The 21,886-nt window shown below is 43.4% G+C and overlaps 1 protein-coding gene across 1 annotated transcript in view; it reads left to right on the top strand.

Moving 5' to 3' along the window:
• Positions 1–21,180, top strand: part of POLR3A (RNA polymerase III subunit A) — a 51,727-nt gene extending 30,547 nt beyond the window's left edge. The window contains exons 22-31 of the mRNA XM_069068330.1: positions 1,178–1,264; positions 1,353–1,435; positions 5,359–5,529; positions 6,460–6,553; positions 6,741–6,833; positions 11,481–11,645; positions 11,815–11,979; positions 12,861–12,992; positions 13,804–13,936; positions 16,113–21,180. Of these exons, the coding sequence (XP_068924431.1) occupies positions 1,178–1,264; positions 1,353–1,435; positions 5,359–5,529; positions 6,460–6,553; positions 6,741–6,833; positions 11,481–11,645; positions 11,815–11,979; positions 12,861–12,992; positions 13,804–13,936; positions 16,113–16,261 (1,272 nt within the window). The 3' untranslated portion in view covers positions 16,262–21,180. The remainder of the gene's footprint in view (positions 1–1,177; positions 1,265–1,352; positions 1,436–5,358; positions 5,530–6,459; positions 6,554–6,740; positions 6,834–11,480; positions 11,646–11,814; positions 11,980–12,860; positions 12,993–13,803; positions 13,937–16,112) is intronic.
• The last annotated feature ends 706 nt before the right edge of the window (positions 21,181–21,886 follow it).

The following is a 21,886-nucleotide window of genomic DNA, read 5'->3' as shown; positions in this document are numbered from 1 at the left end:
ACTTGAGTGATGAATAAGGTTCAAAGAAAATAGTGCCTTTCGGAAAGGTAGAGCCCCACCTTATTCATTACAACCCTGCAGAGAAAGTTGGTATAAGGCTAGCTTTGGGTTTTGATGTTTAAATTGACTTTTAATAAAGCCAGCCCCTCATGATGAATGCAGGAGGTGATAACCATCGTGGGTATCCATGTGGAAATCCTTTTTTTTTTCTCATCTTAAAAGATACATTAGGTTGTTAAACTGGACAGATAATTTAGTTTGTTCTTCTGCATGGCTGAATCTCTGCTCAAAACATTATGCCACTAATGAACCTGGCCTGTGTACACTTCTAGGAAAGCAGAAAATATGGTGACACTTTTAAAGCTTTGACGTTCTTTCTTCTAGGGCAAGTTTCTAAACTGTCTGAAAAATGACATTTCTTATGTTTTGCATGACTTCACTTGTGTGATCAGTATCATACTTTTCAAGGAGTAGAAAGTTGGCAGAAGGCAGGGAGAGAATTTGAAACTCAACATTTTTTTTAAATAAATGTTTTAAAAATTTTAATTGATTGGGAAACATTTAACAAAGTTTATATATACATATATGTGTGTGTATATGTATGTATGTAGATAGATATACACACATACATACATACCTGTGTACATATGAAAAATAATTTTTAAAGAAAAATGATATTTCTAGCAGCACAGAGATGTGCTTTCTACTATCATGACATGGAAGAAGTTGTCAGTGGTAGTTCTTAGAAGATATATGTTTAGAGTAACATGGAGGTCATTTCAGCAAGCACTTAACTAAGCTTCTACTCTGTGTAAGACAATGTGCTCATAAAACAGGCCAATATGGTGTTCATAGATTCATAGGTGTTTTGGTTTTTTTTTAAATGATCACTTTTTTTTTTTTTAAGCAATTGGGGTTAAGTAACTTGCTCAAGTGTGGACGGCCAGTTATTTCTGGGTGTGGTGCTGAGTGTCTGAGCCCGGATTTGATCCCAGGTCATCCCGACACTGGGGCTGGTGCTCTTACTTGCTGAGCCACCTGGCTGCCCCTGATTCATAGGTTTTCTGACAGAAAGCTAGGAAGGAAGCTACATAGTATGCACCAGAATTAAATTGAAATAAAAGTAAGACATGTTATTGATAGGTGTTCTTCATACTATTTTATTCTGATTTTTCAGGAAATAAAAAAATTTATCAAAGTTGTTTCTGAGAAGATCAAGAAAACCAGAGATAAATATGGCATCAACGATAATGGAACAACAGAGGTAATGTCCCATAAGGACGTTTTAGTAAATCATTTTTTAAGTGTGTTGCTCCTATTTAAAATTCTCATTTTGATTTGTACTCTTTTAGCCACGTGTGTTGTACCAGTTGGACCGAATCACTCCAACCCAGATAGAAAAGTTTCTTGAGACCTGCAGGGACAAGTACATGAGGTAGGTTGATAGGTGTTATCGTGAGGTTGGAGAGAATTAATTTAGAAGCATCTTAATGTCCACTGATAAGTTTTTCTTGCCAGTATGAAATTCTTTGTCACTGCTGATCCACAGTCTCAGAGTTTGAAAAAGGGCCCTACCTTGGAGGCCTTTTAGTCCAGCCTTGTACTTGGCTGAGAATATTCTTCAGTATATATAGTAAGATTTTAATGTGTTGATGTATTAATAAAGAAATACATAAAAATAATGCAATGTATATGTGATATATAAACACATATGTCCCTCTGCATCCCACAGGGGGTCCCTAGGTACAGAGTAGCAGCCCCCATTTCTAGCTGGGCTCAACATCTCTGGCCTAGAGAGTGATCCAGCTGAAGGGAGGAAGGGAACCAAAGAGAGGAGCGTCGTGAAAACCCAGAGAGGAAAGAGCATGTAGGTTGAGAGGGTGATTAGCAGTGTCCGATGCAACAAAGAGAGTGCACAGGATGAGGATTGAGAAAAGACCACCCTCTTGGGCAATGAAGACACGACTGGTAACTTCAGAGAGGGCAGCAACACTTTAAAATTATTGAACCCTCAGTTAAAGGCAGACTCCTCCCCCCAGCAAGCCCATTCCCCTGCTGTGCAGCTGGAACTCTTGGGAAGCTTTTCCTTACACAAAGCCAAGTCAAGCCCTAGAACCCCCAATGTTGTTCAGAGTTCTGCTCTCTCTTTCTCTCTCTCTCCCCCTCTCCCTCCCTCTCTCTCTCTCTCTCTCTCTCTCTCTCGCCGTTACACTCCTCACAACCTGGTCCTTTGTTCTAGTCTTCTTACAGTTTCCTCCCCTCCACATGTGCTATAACCTGGCAGTGTGAGCCTTCTGGCTCCCCACTCCCCTCCCCCTCCCCTCCCCCCCCAGGCAGGGCCATTTCCTGGCATCCTCGAGTCTCAGTGCTTGCCCTTCCAGTCTCCAGCTCTTTGAATCTCTGGTTTCCTTTAAGACCCAGCCATTTCTCTCCACCTTTCTCCATCCCCTCTCACCACCCACGTTTCTCTTAAATCATGTGATTTGTATATGTTGTCTCCCTCATTAATATAGATGTCATCTTCTCAACAGTAGAAATTGTTTTTGCTTTTTTTTTTAATATCCCCACACAGCACAGTGCCTGGCACCTAGTGAGCACATAGTAATCAGCACTTTGCCAGATATGGGATAATCAATATTCCTTTGAATATTGAATAATCAGTAATGGGATATCATTTGCCAGATATGGGATAATCAATATTCCTTTCACCACACTGATCAGCTTCCTTTGGATTTCCTTCAGCTTAGCGTTGTCATTCCTCAGAAGTGACCACAAGAGCTGAACAGCAGATGGAGTCTGCTTCCACCCCATCTCATCTGAATGTGCCCTGAGTTACCGGTCATGTCTTAATTGCCAAAGGGGGTGGTCTTTTCTCAGTCCTCATCCTTCTCACTCTCTCTGTTCACTGGACACTGCTGACCACCCTCTCAACCTACATATTATGTCCTCTCTGGGTTTTCAGGACACTCATCTCTTCGGTTCACCTCCTCCCTTTCGAGTGGATCACCCTCTAGGCCAGAGATGTCAAGCCCAGTTAGACATGGGGGTTGCTACTCTGTACCTAAGGACCCCTGTGTGCTGCAGAGGGACTTGGAAAACTATACATGTTTATATATTTCTTTTAAAAAAAAATAGATCAACACATTAAAATCACAAGGAGCTATATTTTAATCTGGTTCAGGCTGCATATTTGATACCTCTGATGTATATCATACCTCCTAACTGCAGCTGTTCCCCCTCTCTGTCCATTTTTTATTTATCTTTTAAGTCTCTGTACAACTTGACCACTACCTATATTTCCAGATTCATTAAATATTTACTCCGTCCTCTGCATTCTTCATTCCAGCCAAACTGGCCACCTCTCTTTTCCTCTTCCATGAGACTGCTTGTACTGACTCCACACCCTTGCTCTGGCCATCCCCTCTGTATGGACCTCATTCCCTCCTTATCTCCGTCTCTCTTCCTGTAAGATGCAGCTCAAACACACAAACAACTTGGAACCTAACCGCTTCTCATGTATTTGTATTTTATATTTATATAGTATGTTTTCATATGTACTTGTCATCTCTATTAGGATGTAAAAGTAGGGATATTTTTCATTTTTCATTTTTTATGTTCATATCACCAGACCCTAATACGGTGCCTGGCATAGTAAATGTTTCTAAGTACATACTGATTAATTGATTGCTTGATTGAGCAGGGTAGAGTACAATGACCAGAGTCACTTCACTTATTCTGGACACTTGTACCCCAACTATTAACTTACATCACATTACTTTTTTGACTGCTGTAAAATACTGTTGACTTACATCTAGTACTAAGCCCACAAAACCCACAGGATCTTATTTTTGGTTGAGCTATCTAATCATTGCCTGTCCTATTTTATACTTATGAAATTAATTACTTGAATCCAAGGATAGTACGTGAAATTTTCCCTATTAATTTTCATATCATTAGATTGAGCCCTTCATCCTTACTTTTTAAATTCTAACACTATTGTCCAATATCTTAATCATAATCTTAGAGCTTCATTAGGCTTCTCTATAGGTTGGATATTTAGAGATGAAAGAGATATAATTCATATCTTTTGTGGAATAGGTGATTTAACAGTAGTATACGGGCAATATCTATGACATACTGAAACAATATATCAATACAAATTATTTTAAAATCAAGGATATTTTATATGTACAAAAATATTTATATCACTTTTTGTAGTCTATATGAAATTAAGGCGTTGCTCAACAGCTGAGAAATAGCTGAATGCATTATGACATATGAATGTAATGGAATACTATTGTGCTGTAAAAAATTAAGAAGGAAATGGTTTTGGAGAAATCTTGGAAGCCTCATATGAACTGATGCAGAATGAAGCGAGAAGAACCAGGAGAATAATTCATGCATTAACAATAGTATTGTAAAGACAAACAACCTTGTAAGACTTAAGAACTCTCATTCTTGGGACTAACCACAGTTTCAGAGTATCAGTGACAAGACATGATTCTTGCCTCCTAACAGAAAGGAGATGAATTCAGGGTGCAGAGAGAGAGAAATGTTTTTGGACCTGACCAGTGTGAGAATTAGTCTTATTTGCCTAAGCACATTTATTTTAGGCTTTTGTTTTCCTTTTTTTTTTACCTCAACGGTGAGGGAGATAAATTGAATTTTTAGGGAATAAACATACGTTATCATGAAGATTAGTGTCATTTGATTTGATCTTTTTGAAATGTTTGATGATGCCTAATTTTAAACATCACAGTCATTTTCTTTTTTGGCTTTTTGGAGGGCAACTGGGGTTAAGTGACTTGCCCAAAGTCACACAGCTATTAAGTGTGTCAAGTGACTGAGGCCACATTTGAACTCAGCTCTTCCTGACTCCAGGGCCGATGCTGTATTCACTGCACCACCTAGCCGCCCCTACTACCTACCTTTTTTTGTGGTTTTGTAGTTCTTTTCCACACTTGAGGAGACAGATGTATCTGATTTATGCTCTACTCACCAAGAACTTTCCCAAAATGATTTGTCATTCGTGGATATTTTACACTGGGAGCCATTCCCTCAGAGCCTCATGACGAGGCTCATATATAAACCAGTTTTTTAGTTGCTGCAGGTTGTGGTGTGTGTCAGATTTAGTTTCAGGACCAGTATAAGAATGCGGTGTCCCTTCGCATGATAAGTCGTGTCCAACCTCTTCCTTCTTTGCAGGTACCCCCGGCCCAGTGCCATCTCCTTCCTGACTCTTAGATACAGATCTCTGCATTCTTAGAATATAGCAGAGCCTCTCTCCCAAGAGACCTTTGAGCTGCCTGCTCTCTTCTGGAATGGCATTTCACTTTTTGAATCCCCTCTTTACCCCAGGGCACAGATGGAGCCTGGCTCTGCAGTGGGTGCGCTCTGTGCACAGAGCATTGGTGAGCCTGGCACGCAGATGACGCTGAAGACCTTCCACTTTGCAGGTGTTGCCTCCATGAACATCACTCTGGGTGTGCCCCGCATTAAAGAAATCATCAATGCCTCCAAAGCAATCAGGTGCCGTGCTTGCTTTTATTCTTCATATGTACTCAGTCTTATTCAGCTGGAGATTTGAATTTATGTGCCCTTATCCCCAGTTTTCATGAAACCACACATAAGAAACCAGGAGAATGTGAATAAATGACCCCTAGAGGGATATCACCACTTTTTTCTTTTTTTACCCATATTTCCTGCTTTGCCAGGGAACTGCTGGACCCCTCTAAGGCCTGTCTTACACTAGAGGTGGCACCAGGGAATGACCACACCTCCCACAGGCCTTGCAGACACACCAAGCCTCCCAGCATGTGGGTCCAGGCTGTCAACTTCACTCATAGCTCTCACACTTTCTTGGTCTGGGAGTAGGCCAGCCTTCTAATTCTTCCTCAGACTCCTGCTAGCTGTGTGACCTTGGTCACATCACTGAACCTCATGGGCCTCTGTTATTTCATCTGTAAAATGGACATGTTGCAGTCGACCATCCCTAAGACCCCTTTAAATCTATGATCCTGTGGTCGTCTGCCAATCACCAACGGCAACAAAATACAATAGAAGAAAGCAGGGTCACCACCCAGGGAGTGCTCCTCAAAGGAGCCTCTGTTTCTGGAGACCGTCTTTCTGTGTCACTGTACCTAACACCCACTTGGTGAAAAGGGTGCAGATTCTGCAGAAGGGAGCACTGCATGCTGGCCCTTGTGCCTCAGAGCAGGGATTCTCCAAAGCAGGAAAGGATCACAGACATAGACTCCTGTGTGTCTTCACCCGCAGCCCGATGCAGCTCCTGATGGAGTCCTTCCTGTGCAGTGAAGGAGCACTCACAGCTTTCCAGCTGTCCTAACCTAGTTTGGCTTCTGGAGGCTAAGGCACATACTGCCCTTTAAAGTAGCAGGCATAGGAAACAAAGCCAGCTCATTCTTCATCATCAGATGATACTTTTCTACACTTTTATAGCACTCCAATCATCACAGCCCAGCTGGACAAGGACGATGATGCCGACTATGCTCGTCTCGTGAAAGGACGAATTGAGAAAACTCTCTTGGGAGAGGTAAGAAGAAATTCTCCTCTGTCGTGCTGATGCATTTCTGCTGTTAGCAAGGAGCCTGGGAGCCTCTGCAGTGAAAGTTCTCACCCTCATCTGCCGCCTTAAAAAGCAGCATGGACGTCATGTATGTTACCTTTCGTAAGTAGGGAATGAAAGGCTGTGCTAATGTTATGCCCTTTTGATGCTGCAGATTTCTGAGTACATCGAAGAAGTCTTTCTCCCTGATGATTGTTTTATTCTTGTCAAGCTCTCATTGGAACGCATTAGACTTCTGAGACTAGAGGTAAGCTTTTCCTCACAGAGCTCAGAATGGGTTAAAAGGTCCCCTGCCCAGGAACGACCAAGGCTCTGGGACAAAGACAAGGACCAGACAGTCCCTTGGGAGGTTCTGTTCACAGCCTAGACTCAAGAAAGAACAGTACGGAGAGAGCGCTAGTACTGGGGCCCCTGACCTGGTGAAGGAAGTGGCCCTCATCTGAGCCCTGAAGGAATCAGAGCTCTGTGAGGTGAGACAGAGGAGGGTGTGTGTCCCAGGCCTGGGGGTAGGGGTGGCAGGCCCTCAGGCACTTAGATAGAGCATGCGGTTAAGGAATAGGCCACCTTGGCTAGAAGGGAAGGCAGCTGACTCCCTGGACTTGGAGATTCAACCCTCAAGGTGAAGTCCTGTGTCAGAGACTGTGAGGGCAGAGACCCTGCCTACCTATGTGACCCTGGGCAAGTCACTAAATCTCAGTTTGCCTCAGTTTCCTAAACTGTACAAGGGGATGATAACACACAACCTCCCAGGGTTGTTGCAAGGATCAAATGGGATATTATCTACAAAGCACTGCACATAATGGGCACCTCATAAATCTGTGTTTCCTCCTTCCCTCTTTCTCTCTCCCTCTCCCCTCCCTCAGACTTTCTAGTCACGTGTCCCAGGGCAAGTCAGAGCCCCAGCTCCCTCATCTGTAAAACAGAGAGGATAGCCCTTAGACTGCCTGCCTCGTACTACGGGACTGAGCTTTTTATTTTCCTAGGGTGACTTCTTGGTTTAACTTCAAACCTGTTCATGACAAATCAGAATAAAAACTAATTTGGTCTGGATAATTCATAAGGCAGGCTCAATCAACAGGACGTACTCTAAAACTTACAGATAACTTGTCTGCTTCTGATGAAATGGATTTTATACCTTCCCATTCTTATTCTGAAAATATGTAGTAATTCTGAAAGTGGTGAGTTGATGTTGCTGGTGGTGGTGATAGGGAAATCATCAGGGATTCCCATGCTGCAGACCTTTCTGCCAGTAGGATCCAGACTAGCTAGGTCTCTTTACAGGAAGTGCCTTCCATTTCTCACTGTCACCTGGTCCCAGTCCTCATTTTGATCCATTGGCCTTTGGGTCACTTTCCCTCCTTTCTCAAGGACTTCATTTCATGGTTCATAATCTTCTTACTCAGCTCCGCCCCTGCCTCAGCATTTGAGTCATGAACATACATGTCGATATCCCTCCAAATACCCTCTGTCCCTTGTGACCTGCACTCACTCTAACTTGTTCACCCACAGGAGTGATCATAACTTCCATCTTGCCTTCCCCATTCATTTTTACTCTGCCATGATTTTGATCTCTGAAATTCCCTTCTATAATTTATCTCATAGAATCAGAGCTAGAAGAGGGACCTTAGAGGTTATCTACTCCAACACAAAATGGAGATTTTACAGTGAAGAAACTTAGAGGTCGTAACTACCTGAGGTCACACAGGTTATAAGTGTCAAGGGAGGAATTTAATGCCTGGGTTCTTCTCACTGTACCACTTTGCCTTTTGATATTTTAATGTTAACAGTATTTTTCTCAACAATATTAAATTATGTGTGAAAGTATTTACTTAACAAAAACAATTCTTTATCAGCATATTATATCCTTTACTATCTCCTTCTGCCTCATTCCCTCCTCCTAATTGTGATCCTTGCTGCAACCTCAGTTTCTCCATCTGCTCTGGTTCTCACAGTATTTCACTTCTGCTCTGCTAAAACTTGTTTCCTTTTTTCACAATTTTGACTCTTTTTCCAGATCAACTGTGTATAGTTCTTCTCTCTTGAAGTTTTTGTCTACATATCCTATCATTTTTCACACCCCGTTTGCCAGTCCCCAGTGGAGGAAGTCACATCACCCCGCTGACGTTACAAATTCATATTATCCAGTCTCAAATGACCCCTTGCTGCCATGTGGGAACTTTTAGTTTTCACTGATTATCTCTGTCCCCTCCCTTTCTCTTCTGAACCTCCCAGTGCTTCCCTTACCCTTTCTCTCTCAGCAGATCTCCTGCTTCACTGAAGAAGAAAAAGAAGTTTCTTCCATGACATCCTTCATCTCTACAAAACCTTTCTGTAGCTTTACTTACCACTTCTTTGCTTCTGACTCTGAGGAAAGAAGAAATGTTCCTTTTCCATCCCTTCCACTGCTTACAACTCTCCTGTCTCATCTTCTCCAGAAGTTTGACCTGCTGACCATTTCCCATCTGCCCTCATCTTCACTCTTGCCCTCTCTCTTTGTTCTTTTCCCCACTGCTCACTAGCACTCAGATCCCCTCCATCCTTAAATCGTCACTTGGCCTTGTCACGTCTTCAGGCTTTCTTCCAATATTTTCCTTTTCACTGAAAAACCACCAGAAAGGAAGACCTGTCCTTTGCTGCCTTACCTTCTTCCCCTCCAACCCTTTCCCTTGCTGCTCCTCTTCTGCCCAGGGTTACCAGCAGTTTCTAAATAACCCATTGTCTTTAGTGGTCTCTTTTCAATTCCTATCCTCCTTGATCTCACTGCTTTCTGATTCTGTTGGCCATCCTTCCTGGCCATTTTTTTTCCCATGGCTTCCATTACACCATCTTCTACTTCTCTCCCTCTCTTTCTGTGGGTTGTCTCTCAGTCTCCTTTGTGAAATCATCATCTACCTATTTACTTCCCATTGTGTGGGTATGACTCTGGGCTATAAGCTGGGTCCTTTTGTCTTCTCTCTTTATAGAAGGATATCTATGCAGATGACTTCTGGCCTTAATCTCTCTCCAGAATTCCATTCAAACACCAGCTCCTTGATCATGTCTCATCCTCCTTGTCTCATAGCCATTTAGACTCAATTTGTCTAAAATCAGTCCACAAACTTTTATTAATGACTGTACCAGGCTTTGTGCAAAGACAATGATACAAAGACTTTGATACAAAGACAATGAATAAGACCATCTCTGTTCTTAAGGAATTTTTACTCAGCTCAGCCCCTGCCTCAGCATTTGGGCCATGAACATACATGTCGATATCCCTCCGAATACCCTCTGTCTCTCAGATGGATCTAAGTATATGCAGATTAAACACGGGGCACAGTTAGGGAGGAAAGGCACTAGCACATGGGGAGCTGAGGAAGAAGGGTGGTGCTTGAGCTCCACCGAGAGAGGCCAAGGCAAGGACTAGATCCATTCTGAGTAGAGGGCTCAGCCAGGAGGGGAGTGCTGGTATAAGGAGCAGGGAGAAGACCGACTGGGCCAGACAAGACAGTGTAGTATCTGTTGAGACTGGAAAGGCTTGACAGGAGTAGAGAGTTTATCCTGAAGGCCAGAGGGAGCTGCTGGCATCTGTTGGGTAGGAGAATGTTAGGATCCTCTCTGCACCCAAGGGCAGTGTAGAGAGTGTCCTGGAGGAGAGAGAGGATGGGGACGCTTACCTTCTCCTGTGAACCATCTCCTAATACATTCTTTCTGTTCAGAGCACCCCATCCTCCCCATCACCTGGGTTCACAACCTTATAGCTGTCCTTCAATTCTTTGCCTTGCCCATTTCCTTATCAGTCAGCTGCCTCCCCAGCATCTCCCATATCTATTGGTCTTCTCTTCACTTAGACAGCCTTAACTCAAGTCCTCAGCTCCCACAGTAACCTCAGAACTGCTGTCATTCTAGGCTTTGCCTTTTCTGGTTCAGACCCAGGCTCACCCTGTGACTCCCCTCCTCAGCACTGTGAGCAGGCCCCCACTGTCTGTAGAATGAAGTACCAGCTCCTTGCCTTGACATGTAAGGCATTCTGCAGCCTCATTCGCTCCTTCCTCAAGTCTGTATTCCAGCCACATATTCCAGCTTCCAGCTACCTCCTACCTCTGGGATCTGGGCTCCAAAACCATCTCCTTTTTTTGGGGCTCAGCTCACTTGTCACCTCCCCAGTTGTTTATGCTGTCTCCCTCCTTAATTATCCTGGTATGTCACTTGCTTGCATAGATACCGTCTCTTGGCCAGAGAATGTAAGCTTCTTGAGACCAGACACAATCTTGTTTTTGTCTTCCTGTTCCCAGCATATGACTCAGAGCCTTGCCAGGAATAGGGAGAGAGACTAGACCTGGATTTCAGCACTAAGAGAAATATCCTCTTGTTACTGTGAGACAGCGCATGCTCCCCAAAGAGGGCAGCCCATGGTCACAGCCCTTGTGTCCGAGGCAGGCCCTGCAGCCCCTGAACTTCTTAGCTTGGGAGCCATGCCTTAATCTACCACACCCCATTAGGAGGTAGCAGGTGCTTACCAAATGATTGTTGAACGTTACAGGAGCCATTTATCCTGCCTGTGAATTGTCCAGGGCCTTTGCTTCTTTATTTCTCTTTCTGCTTGCCTTGTGGTTCTTTTACCAGATGGGATAGGGAGAGGAAGTAAAAGTCAGTTTGACAGTATGACTCTTACCAGCTCTGAGATACGTCATGTGAAAGGGAAGAGGTTGAGTCTTGGGTCACATGGGGTTTAGGGATTTCTCAGTCTGATATTTCAAGTAGCTGGCAGTCAGCCTTGATAATTTTATTGACTAGAACAGGATGGATGAGCTGAAGGAATAGAGCCCCTTTGCCCAAACTGCAGCTACTTGTCTTGGTGTGAAGGATGCTATTAGAACTTTATTGTTAATTCAGTTCTCAATGTGTTGTGTTATAGGTGAATGCTGAAACTGTGCGTTACTCCATTTGCACATCAAAGCTTCGAGTGAAGCCTGGAGATGTGGCTGTTCATGGGGAGGCCGTGCTCTGTGTTACTCCACGAGAAAATAGCAAGAGCTCCATGTACTATGTGCTGCAGTTTCTGAAAGAAGACCTGCCAAAGGTGAGAGCCCAGCACCTAGCCCTTCCCTTGCCCTGCAGCATCTCGGTCATTGTTATGTAAAAGGAGCACATGGAACTCCCTGGTAAGGGCCCACATTGTCTTTGCTAGACACTTTCTAGAGCTGGCGGCCTGGAAAGCGTCTTGGCCCCTCTGTTCTGTCTGTGTGCAGGTTGTGGTACAAGGCATCCCAGAGGTAGCAAGAGCCGTGATACATATCGATGAGCAGAGTGGGAAGGAGAAGTACAAGCTGCTAGTGGAAGGCGACAACCTCAGAGCCGTCATGGCGACTCATGGCATCCAAGGCACCAAGACAACCTCCAATAACACCTATGAGGTACACGCAGCCCCTGGCTCCTCGGCATGTGGCGGCTGCCCCGCTGGCCTCATCAGAGGGTCCCCCACATGTGCCATTCACAGGCGCTCACTGGCCTTGTTGGCTTGGTCACGTGTGCACCTTCAGTACTTTGCAGCATGTGTGAGCTCAGCCATGTCCCAACTGCATTGTCAGCTTTCTCTACACCATCCTGAAATCTTCCACGTGCTGGCATCTGCACCATTTGCACTGGTGATTAATACTTGCTGGAATTAGGTCAGCAATCAAAGGACAAAGTACTGGTTTTTAAATTGGGCCACAGTTTGGCCAGACCACTTGTGGACTGGCTACCACATAGACTCTTAGATCTAGAAGTAATGTTTAGGAAGGGGCATTGACAAACCAGAATTTGTTCATGGAGGACAAGCAGTGGTACAGGGGATCAGAAGGTCAGTCATATGAACATCATTTTGATGAGTTGAGACTTGTTGACTGTAGGACATATGAAAGCCTTAGTTGGAGGCATTACAAGACATCTTCAAATATTTGAATGGCTGTCATGTGAAAGAGGTGTCAGAATTCTGCGAGGTCTCAGAAAGCTGAGCCCAATCCAAAAGGAGCAGAAATGGCAGGGAGACCTCTGCTCACTGTTTTCTAATAGTCACAACTGGGTCAGAGTGGAACATGCCAGACTCTGTAAGGGCGTGAGTTCCCACCACCTCGAATATCTAAGTAGAACCTCTTCCCTGAGCTTGTCATCCTCATTGTTGAGGTGCAGCATATTTTTACAGAGTTGGACTAGATGACCACTAAGCTCTCCCCCAGCTCCAAGAGTCTATTTCAGAAGTACAATCTTGTATGGAAATGGGCTCACAACTTTCTTTATCTTTGACTTTCCTTAGGTAGAGAAAACCCTGGGTATTGAAGCTGCACGGTCAACTATTATTAATGAGATCCAGTACACCATGGTCAACCACGGCATGAGCATTGACAGGAGACATGTCATGCTGCTTTCAGATCTCATGACATACAAGGTTTGTAAGAAAGTCCTTTTGACCTGCTGCCTTCTCCAATTGACAGAGGCCTTGTAGGGGTCCACAATTCACCCTGTGGATCAGGTGTTGAGAATGTGGAGTCACATCAACCTGGAAACCAAAGATCGCCTTCTTTAGTGCATCTCAAGTCTTGTCTCTTCCTTATCTTGATACAGTTTTAGTGCTCCAGAGGAAGAATGAAAACTGTAGGAAACAATGTGCTTCTGATAATCTGTTCTAATCTTGAGGACGGTATCTGGGTTGTTTTTCACCTTTGTATCCTGAGCCTGAAGCAAAGGCCTTGTGTGTATCACTTGCTTGTATTGAACCTAATTGAGTTAAATGATGCTGGAACACTAAATCCTCATTCATTTTGTGAATAGTATAGAAATTATGGGTTTTACTGACAGTCACACTTTTCCCTTTGCCTTTAAAACAAGATGCCCTGTGGATGCTCCACAGGGAGGTGCAGGTCTGTTCTTTAACACGGTCTTTGCAGAAGATTCTGCCTTGAAAACTTGATCATGACTCTGCCCATGTGCAGAACTTGACCCGTGTTTCATTTCAGCGAGGTCAATGAACTCTCCCAGCCATTGGTCTCTGTCATTAAGGAACTTTTCTGTTCAAGTTAGAACCTTTAGATTGACATCTAGTAGAAAAAGACATCTTAGACCAAACTATACATTTGTTTCCATGTTGCTCCTGACTGCCTTGTTTTTTTAGAGCAAGTAATGAAGAGATGGTTTGTCATTAAATGTTTGTATATGAACTGAAAATCCTGGAGCTCTGATTCCCACCTACTGTCCTTTAGGGTGAAGTTCTGGGCATTACTAGGTTTGGCCTGGCCAAAATGAAGGAAAGTGTGCTGATGCTGGCTTCCTTTGAAAAGACTGCTGACCATCTCTTTGATGCAGCCTACTTTGGGCAGAAGGATTCTGTGTGTGGTGCGTATTTAAGAAGTGCTATCCAGTGCTTTCTTTTCTAATATTGTCCACATTAACCAGTACTTTTCAGTTGCCTCATAACCCAGGAAGAGAAATTGTTAAAAGATTAAAGCCACAGACCATAAAATTGGAGTTGATTAGTCTTTTGAGCCCCAAAAGCCTGATTGGTTCCCCACCTCCGCCCTTTTTTCTTTGAAGGTAAGTACATGAATTAAAGGAGTCAGTAGGCACATACCAGAGCACTGAGACCTGCACTAAGAAAGACCTGAGTTCAAGTGTGACCTCAGACGCTTACCAGCTGTGTGACCCTGGGCAAATCTCCCAGTCTCTGTTTACTTTAATCTTCTAGAGAATTAAATGGCCAGCCACTCTAGTATCTTTGCCAAGAAAACCCCATGGATAGTATTGGTGTGCTATGGTCCACAGGGTCATGAAGAGTCATCCACAAACTGAACAAGAAGAGCTATTAAAAAATTATTTATTGAACAGTTCTTGGAGTCTGTGCTTCAAAAGAACTGAGGCCAGACTGAGAAGAAGTCAAGCAGCAGATTTATTAGAAACTTTTGTAACTCTTAAAATTGTGACCCAGAGCAGTCATGATGGGCTAACAGTGTGACTCCCCAGAGACATGAGCTGGGGAGGAAATTGTGATGAAAAGAAAAGTGAGAGAGACCAAGAGAGAACCCTTTTGGCACATCTGTCTAGTGAGGTTTTTGTGGATTGGGTTTTTGTTTTATTTTTTAAATAAACCAAATATCATTAAGTCAGAGTAAAGTTATGTTTCCTCCTTTGTAATAGCTGTTTGTCTAAATGCTATTGCTGTCAACAAAATAGCCAAGTAACAAGTAGGTCTCCATTTTAAAATGACAAAACCAAGACAGAATGGTCAAACATTTTCCCTGAGTAGAGGATTTGGTATTAGAAATTATATAAACCAACTCTATGTTTTTTTGTGGACCAGACTTGTCATTTCTTTGGTGTATGAAGAACCCCTCTGTCTGTGCTTATTGGCAGCTGCCTTGCAGTTTACAGTCTTAAGAGAGATTAACTGATTTGCCAAGGGTCTCAATGCCCCCAGGTACCAGAGACTGTTCCTGTGCATAACTCTAATTAGTCAAGTGCCCATTGGGCTTATCCTAAGGTATTGTGCTCTTAGTAACTGGGAGTAGGGCTCAGTGGGTCAGGAGTCCATATGATTCAACAGCCCTGGGTTTTTACTTCCATCAGAGGGTCCTGGTTAAAACAGCAATGTAGGGGCGGCTAGGTGGCGCAGTGAGTAAAGCGTGGGCCCCGGAGTCAGGAGGACCTGCCTGAGTTTGGTTCCAGCCTCAGACACTTAACACAAAAAAACTAGCCATGTAACCTTGGGCAAGTTACTTAACCCCAATTGCCCTCCAAAAGGCAAAAAAAAACCTAGCAATGTACTGCAAGCACATTGTCTCCTCAAAGCATTTGTAATCCATTTTTGCTAACTAAACTTAATGATCTCAAAGGCAACAGCCCTGCTGATTGCCATTGGTCTGGCAGGGCCATATAATTTGGACACAAATGGAAGAGCAGAACTTTATGGTCTTTCTTAATTGCCAGCAGATAGCCAAGTTTGTGGGCAGAACCAGACTGACTGACCCCAAAGACTCTCACAGTCATTTGAGCCCAGGCACATCTTGAAGTAAGAATCTAATATGTGTAGGCTTCCTTTACTAGAGCAGGCACAGAATGTGGATGCCTTCCAAGGAGCATTACAAGTGGGGAGGGAAGAAGTATGTCTTGGTTCTCTTCCTTGGTTCTCAACCCCATTAAAGCATCTCAGTGACTGCTCACCGGGTCACAGATGAAACTGATCCTTGCTTCCTTTCATTTTTAAGAGCACTGGACGGAGAACGAAAGATGTGGGTTCTAGTTCCAACCCTGTCAGTGGCACACTAGATGACCGTGGCCAGGTTACTGACACTGGGCTTTAGCTTTCTAAAGGGGTGGATATGGTGATTTCCAAGGCCCCTTCCAGATTTAACAACCTCTTGTGCTAGAATCCTGATTTTGGGTAAGAGCTGTTTTCGTAGAGCTTGGTTTACTTACAGATGCCTTCTAGGGTATGCCTTAAAGTGCAAAGGGTCAGATCCATTATTGAAAACGTATCTTTGAAAAGTTTTTTAACCTCCACCCTTGCTTGTTTCAGGTGTTTCTGAGTGCATTATCATGGGAATCCCAATGAACATTGGAACCGGTCTCTTCAAGCTGCTACATAAAGCTGACAGGGACCCAAACCCTCCCAAAAGGCCCCTCATCTTCGATACAAATGAATTTCACATTCCTCTTGTCACATAGCACCTGTTAGAGAGTGAAGCAGAGACAGTCCTGATCTTGAGCTCCCTTGCTGTGCCAGCCTATCTAGAAAGGAGGGGACTCGGGGGCTGTTGCTGTGTCATGACAGTGCCATCCTCCCAAGAGCCAAGCAAAGAGCTGCCTGATGCCAGCATTCACAGGATGCATGCTCCAAGAAGCAGCACCTGGCACACACTGGATTTCGGGAGACCATTTGGGGAACTTGAAACGTGCCAGCATTTTTCAGGACTAATGACCTAGAAATTCGCTGCTCTGAAGAATGTCCTATTTTGAGGCCTCTTTACATGGACATCTCAACCCCTCGTTCCTCCCCATCCTGATTCTAGTAGACATTTGTCATAAAGTCTGTAAAGTCTTGTTTGAGGACTCCTGTTAGACATGCTGCTTGGATCTCTTCATGGCAGTCCCCTGCTTAACCACTTTGGTGACTGGAAGTGTCTTGGAAGGCCCCATCTTCAGCCTTTTGTTTCTCTGTGGATGCAGGGATTTCCTGATGCACTATACTTGGGTAAAAATGAGGACTGTTATTTATTTATTTGGTTTAGAGGGTTTGATGTTTTTGTTTGGTTTTGAGCACAAAGAACTACAAAACCAGCATTGAAATAGTTAAAGAGAACCTGCAGTGGACTTTGTGACGGAGCTTGGCTTCTTTGGAAGTCTGTGGTCCTTGGGAACTTCTTGCTGTCCCTACAGGACCCCGTCAACTCTTCCCCCTTCTCTCACTTTCCCCTGCTCCTGACCACAAGGCATTCTAAGTGGCAGCATTCATGTTCTGCTTGAAGCCAATGACCCTTCAGAGTCTAAGCAAGGTCCTTCCAGAATTCAAGGCCTGGGAGGTAGAGACTAGACTCTTTACTGGGACCTTTTGTGAACCAAGGGCAGAGGAAAGCAGGGCACAGTTGGCAGAGAGTCCGGCTGCTGACTTTCCTGCTCTCTGAGCAGTGGTCTGGCTATTCTTTCACAAGCCAAGAAGGCAGGAGGGAAGACTTTAATCCAGCCAAGATGAACCGTTGGAAAGGCCTGCAGCTGACAGTTGGGAAGTTGTGTCCCAAAGACAGTGGTACGGGGAAGGAGGGAAACTCAGAGGAAAGGAGGCACTGGCTTCTTTTTTTGTTATGAAGAAAATTTCATTTCTTCATACAAAAATGGCAGTTTTACCAAGCTTACAGATTAAATATTCCAGACGAAGTTAAATGGTTAAATAGTGAAGTATATGCAAACATGTATTTTTCACTGTGGAAATGGACACGTGCATGTATGTATGCATAGGCCCATGTGTGTATAAACAGTGTTGCTTAGCAAGACCAAGGCAGTTTGGTGTCAGAAAGACCTCCATCTAAGTCTTGCCTTTGACACATAATGCTATATGACAAAAGAAGTATCATTCAACTTCCCAATGTCCCCAGGCAACTGGCTGTGATTGTAAATTATGAAAGAATTTCCAGATCTGCATTGGGAGAAGGAGCTGCCATGTTGGTGGTTCCTCACATTGATAAAATGACCAGTCAGCCTGACCAAAAAGCAGTGGATGGATGGATGTGCACACTTACATACACATATGCCCACTGGTGGGGGGTGGAAAGCACTAACCTTGGAGTAAGATCTGGCTTCGAATTCTGGCTTTGCCTAGGTAACCTCGAGTGAATCACATCATTTCTCTTGGCCTTTGTTTCCTCGCCTCTAAGAGGAAGAGACTAAACTAGATATTTATTTAAGGTCTCCTAGCTCTGAATCCTGTGATCCTTTGTGAGAGAACTGATCTTGTCTTTGAAAGGTCAGAGGGGGCCACACCAGGAGAGGGGAGGGAAGGGGGTGGTGCCATGCCACACTTGGCACATCAGGCCTCTCATGGAGGGGGTGGGGGCGTGTGTAAATGTACTGTTACAAGCAGTACACGTCAGGTCTTTGTACAAATGAAGCAGCGGGGTACCCGAGGAAAAACCCATTCTTAATCATCTGCCCAGATTGCTGCACAATGACTGCGTAATTGCTAGTGGAGTTTTCAAGGCTTTGGAAGGGGTTTTGTGCAATGTATGAAAGAAGGGTAAGTAGCCTGCCATCAAGAGAGGAGCCTGGATTTTGCTCCAGAGACAATGTGTTCTTTGTACAGAATTTGCTCATTAAGACTGGCCAAGAGCCAGAGAGAAGAAATGAAAAATAGAGACAGCAGTAGCACAGCCCCTCCCTCCCCAGAACCTTCTGTGTGGGGCCCCTCCTTTGTTCATCCCTGAAGGGCTATGTCCCATACCCCAGAAATAGGCCCCAAGACTCTGGGCCTTTTTAGTGATGGCCTCAGGACCATACTGGAAGCCACATCCAAAGCCAGAGTTTTGGCGTGTGCTATAGGCAGGGAGTCTTCCCCATATGAGAGGGGGAAGGGGCTGAGACCGGCTTCTGGAATGATTTGGTTTGGACTGTTGTGTTCCTTCATTTAGATGTTAAGTGAGGTGTTATGGACTTAAAGGTCATGTGCATTGTGGCTAGATAAGAAAAATGAGGGACAAAAGGTTGAAGGGAACTACAGGGAAGGCCCACAGAATTGTAAGATTCAGTGCCCAGACGTTAAGTGTTTTGTGCCAGGGGTATTGAGGGAGGCGTTAACAGATGCTTAGTAGGAATTATAGGACTAGATTTCATAGGTGGAAGTAACAGATACTAGAAATGCTATAGTCCAGCCTTATTTTGCAAGTGAGGAAACTGATGCCTGTGGAGCCTGAATAACAGGAACAAGAGAGTAAGGAAGGGATCCCACCACGATCTAAAGTCAGGCCCTTTCATTCCAAATGTAGAGTTTTTTCCACTGTACCATGCTGGTTCTTGGGACTCCTGCGATTGTTTTAAAACTGAATGTACCAAGCTAGCTCTTCCCAACATGCAGCTGAAAAAAAATTGAATTTTAAATTCCTGGCATAAGCTGAAATGACTTTTCTTGTCAATGTGATGATCAGATTAAAATTTATACCACAAAATATAGCATTCTTAAACCTGCCATTTGATGTTTTAAACTTTCTAAAAAATATAAAGGATGGTGGTCCAATGTGAATTCTTTGGACATTCAGTTCAGCTTTCCTCATCCAAGTGTTAGTTTGACTCAAAGATCAGCCAGGGGAGGTTGGAAGTGACCCATACCAGTGAGCCGCCCTGTTCTCCGGAAAATAAAGGATGAACATGTGCTGTATCTCAGTGGCTTATGACTTGAAAGTGGAGGGAGGATGATTTTGTTGCCCTTGGTGCTAAAAAAGATCCAAATCATCTGATCTGCTGGCTATGCTCTAGATCAACCAGTTGGGGTAAAAAATGCTTGTAGTTTCTAAGTTAAATGTAGATCCCCCAAGAGTGACTTTCTGTGAAAATTAACGATGTAAGAGAAAGTGACACCTTCAGAATGAACTACCCCAGTATCCCTACTTTGGTGGGAGACCTTTAAGGCCAGAGTAATGCAGCTACCCACAGAGGTGACAAAAGGTGGGCATAAACACGGACTGAAAAATCAGCCCCTTCGTTTCCTGTTTCTGCTGTAGAATGAGATGTTTCCAGTAATACGCTGGCTGTGAAATAATAAAGTGACTACGATATAAATCAAGGCTTTGTTTTAGATTCTGTACTCAGGACTGAGAACTATAAGACCACTGGAACTGATCAATGAATATAGTCTAGAGATACTGATAGAGACCAATATATAATATGGAACTGTCTTAATTCAGAAAATTATTCTTATTTACATGGTTGAGCACAAAACAAGAACTCGGAAGTAGGGACAGAATAGCATGTAGCTTCTAATCAGTTCTGATCAGAAGCCTGGGAATTAGGGCATGTGATGGGACCTGATTTCATACCAGTGGCTGGTACCACAGTGTTGGTATAGCCTGGCTTCCTCTGCCTTTCTTGCCCTAAAGCACAACTCCAAATCTAACAGTTGAAACCCCTGGTTTGAAAAGGGGTAAAAGTCATTGCCCACACAGCCTCCAGTGTGGCCTTGGGGAAAGTCATTTAATGTCTCCAGTCCTCAATTTTCCTCATCTGTCAAGTGAGGCTCAGAAATTACAGGCAGATACTTGAATTCCTTTATCTAAAATTGTCCCAAACTATTGGCCAAAAAAACCCAACCAAAACAACAAGAAAACTTTACAACACTATGTCTGCCTATTCTGAAATCAAAGTTAGGTGGATCAAATTGCAAAGTTGCCACAGGGGAACTTTTATGTGTACATAGATTTGTCTTTTTTGTTTTGTTTTGTTTTCTCCCAGAAGTGACTATGGTGGAAATTGACTGGAATATTAGCATTTGCACAGCCTTAGGTCAAAATTAAATATGTGTTATATTTCATATATTCCGAACTGGAAGCCAAATGGTGAGTTTAAAATTTCTGAAATTATTTGAAAAGAAAAAATGCTTCTAAATTCCATCTCACCCATTAAAGTAGATTTATCCTTGAGAAGTGATTCTTTATTCAATCCTTTGCCCTTTCAATATCCTTTTGTATGACTAAAATTAAAAAGTAGTTACTTGTTTTCAGTTATGCTCTACTGCTTAATAAAGCTCTTGGGGTTTGGAAGCAGGAAGGCATCATGTAGAATCTTTGAATATAAATTGTCAGATAAAATTATGGTGCTTTGCTTCTATTTCAGGGTTTGTTTTTGTGTTTCCATTGATTCGTTTCTGATTGAACTTGGCATTTCATGAAGATCATTTTTATTTATGAGTGTCTCCCATTTTTGGTAGCTCTTTAGTACTACTAAAAATCAAAGGAAAAAACAATCATGAGGCCCTCCCTTTTTTTTTTTTTCAATTAACAAAAATAGATTTTCTCCTCCTCCAGCCTCAACATTGGGGGAAAATAATCCTTGTAACGAATGTGCATAACTAAGCAGAAATAAAGTCCTGCGTTGGCCATGTCTCATTCCTTGATAGGAACCAGATTGCTCTGGGTTTTAGAACAGGAGAAAGGGGATGTAAAGTACAGTAATCCAGAGATTCTGAAATAAGGAATGTCCCCACACAATTTATGTGTGCCCATAAAGTCTATTAAGGTAAATTCTGTGAATGGTAGCAAGCATTTATTGGTGGCACCTGACTGAAAGTAGACCCCATAAAACAATGAAGTATTTACTTAGAGCATTTGATAAGAGCCCAGCCCTTTTTAGTGACTTAGGGGTTACAAGGAAGTAGGATACTGGGGTTCCCACACTTGAATTCTATTCAATCTGGCACCGAAGCCTAGATAGATGTTTCCTATATCATCTAACCTTTCAAACGTGTAATATTTATATATGAGTTTTGCGAGGTGCAGAATTCCGAGATCACTTATTGATGCTGGGCAGGCAGGGTTTCAGAATGGGAGTTTGGCCTTAAAAGGAGAAGGTGCCTTAACACTAGGTTTCACAGAGATGAATTGGGTGGGTGGGATTTGAATAGGTAGAGAGGAAGGGCTGAGGCATTGGGGAAGAGAAAGGTGAAGGGAAGTAGGATGGGTAGGAAAAGGAAGACCAGGTGAGAAGAGGGGACAGAATGAATGAATGGGTTAGAACTGTTTGGGTTAGCGATGAAAATAAAGGTTGAATGAATGGTAATTGGGGCCAGATTCCACAGGGCCTTGAATGACAAGA

The sequence above is a fragment of the Petaurus breviceps genome, unplaced genomic scaffold, assembly GCF_028583685.1.
Source record: "Petaurus breviceps papuanus isolate PSGF00001 unplaced genomic scaffold, PetGlider_PUasm1.0 90762, whole genome shotgun sequence".
NCBI lineage: Eukaryota > Metazoa > Chordata > Mammalia > Diprotodontia > Petauridae > Petaurus > Petaurus breviceps.
Note: the sequence above shows the minus strand (reverse complement) of the source record. Positions and strands in the feature narration are given on the sequence as shown.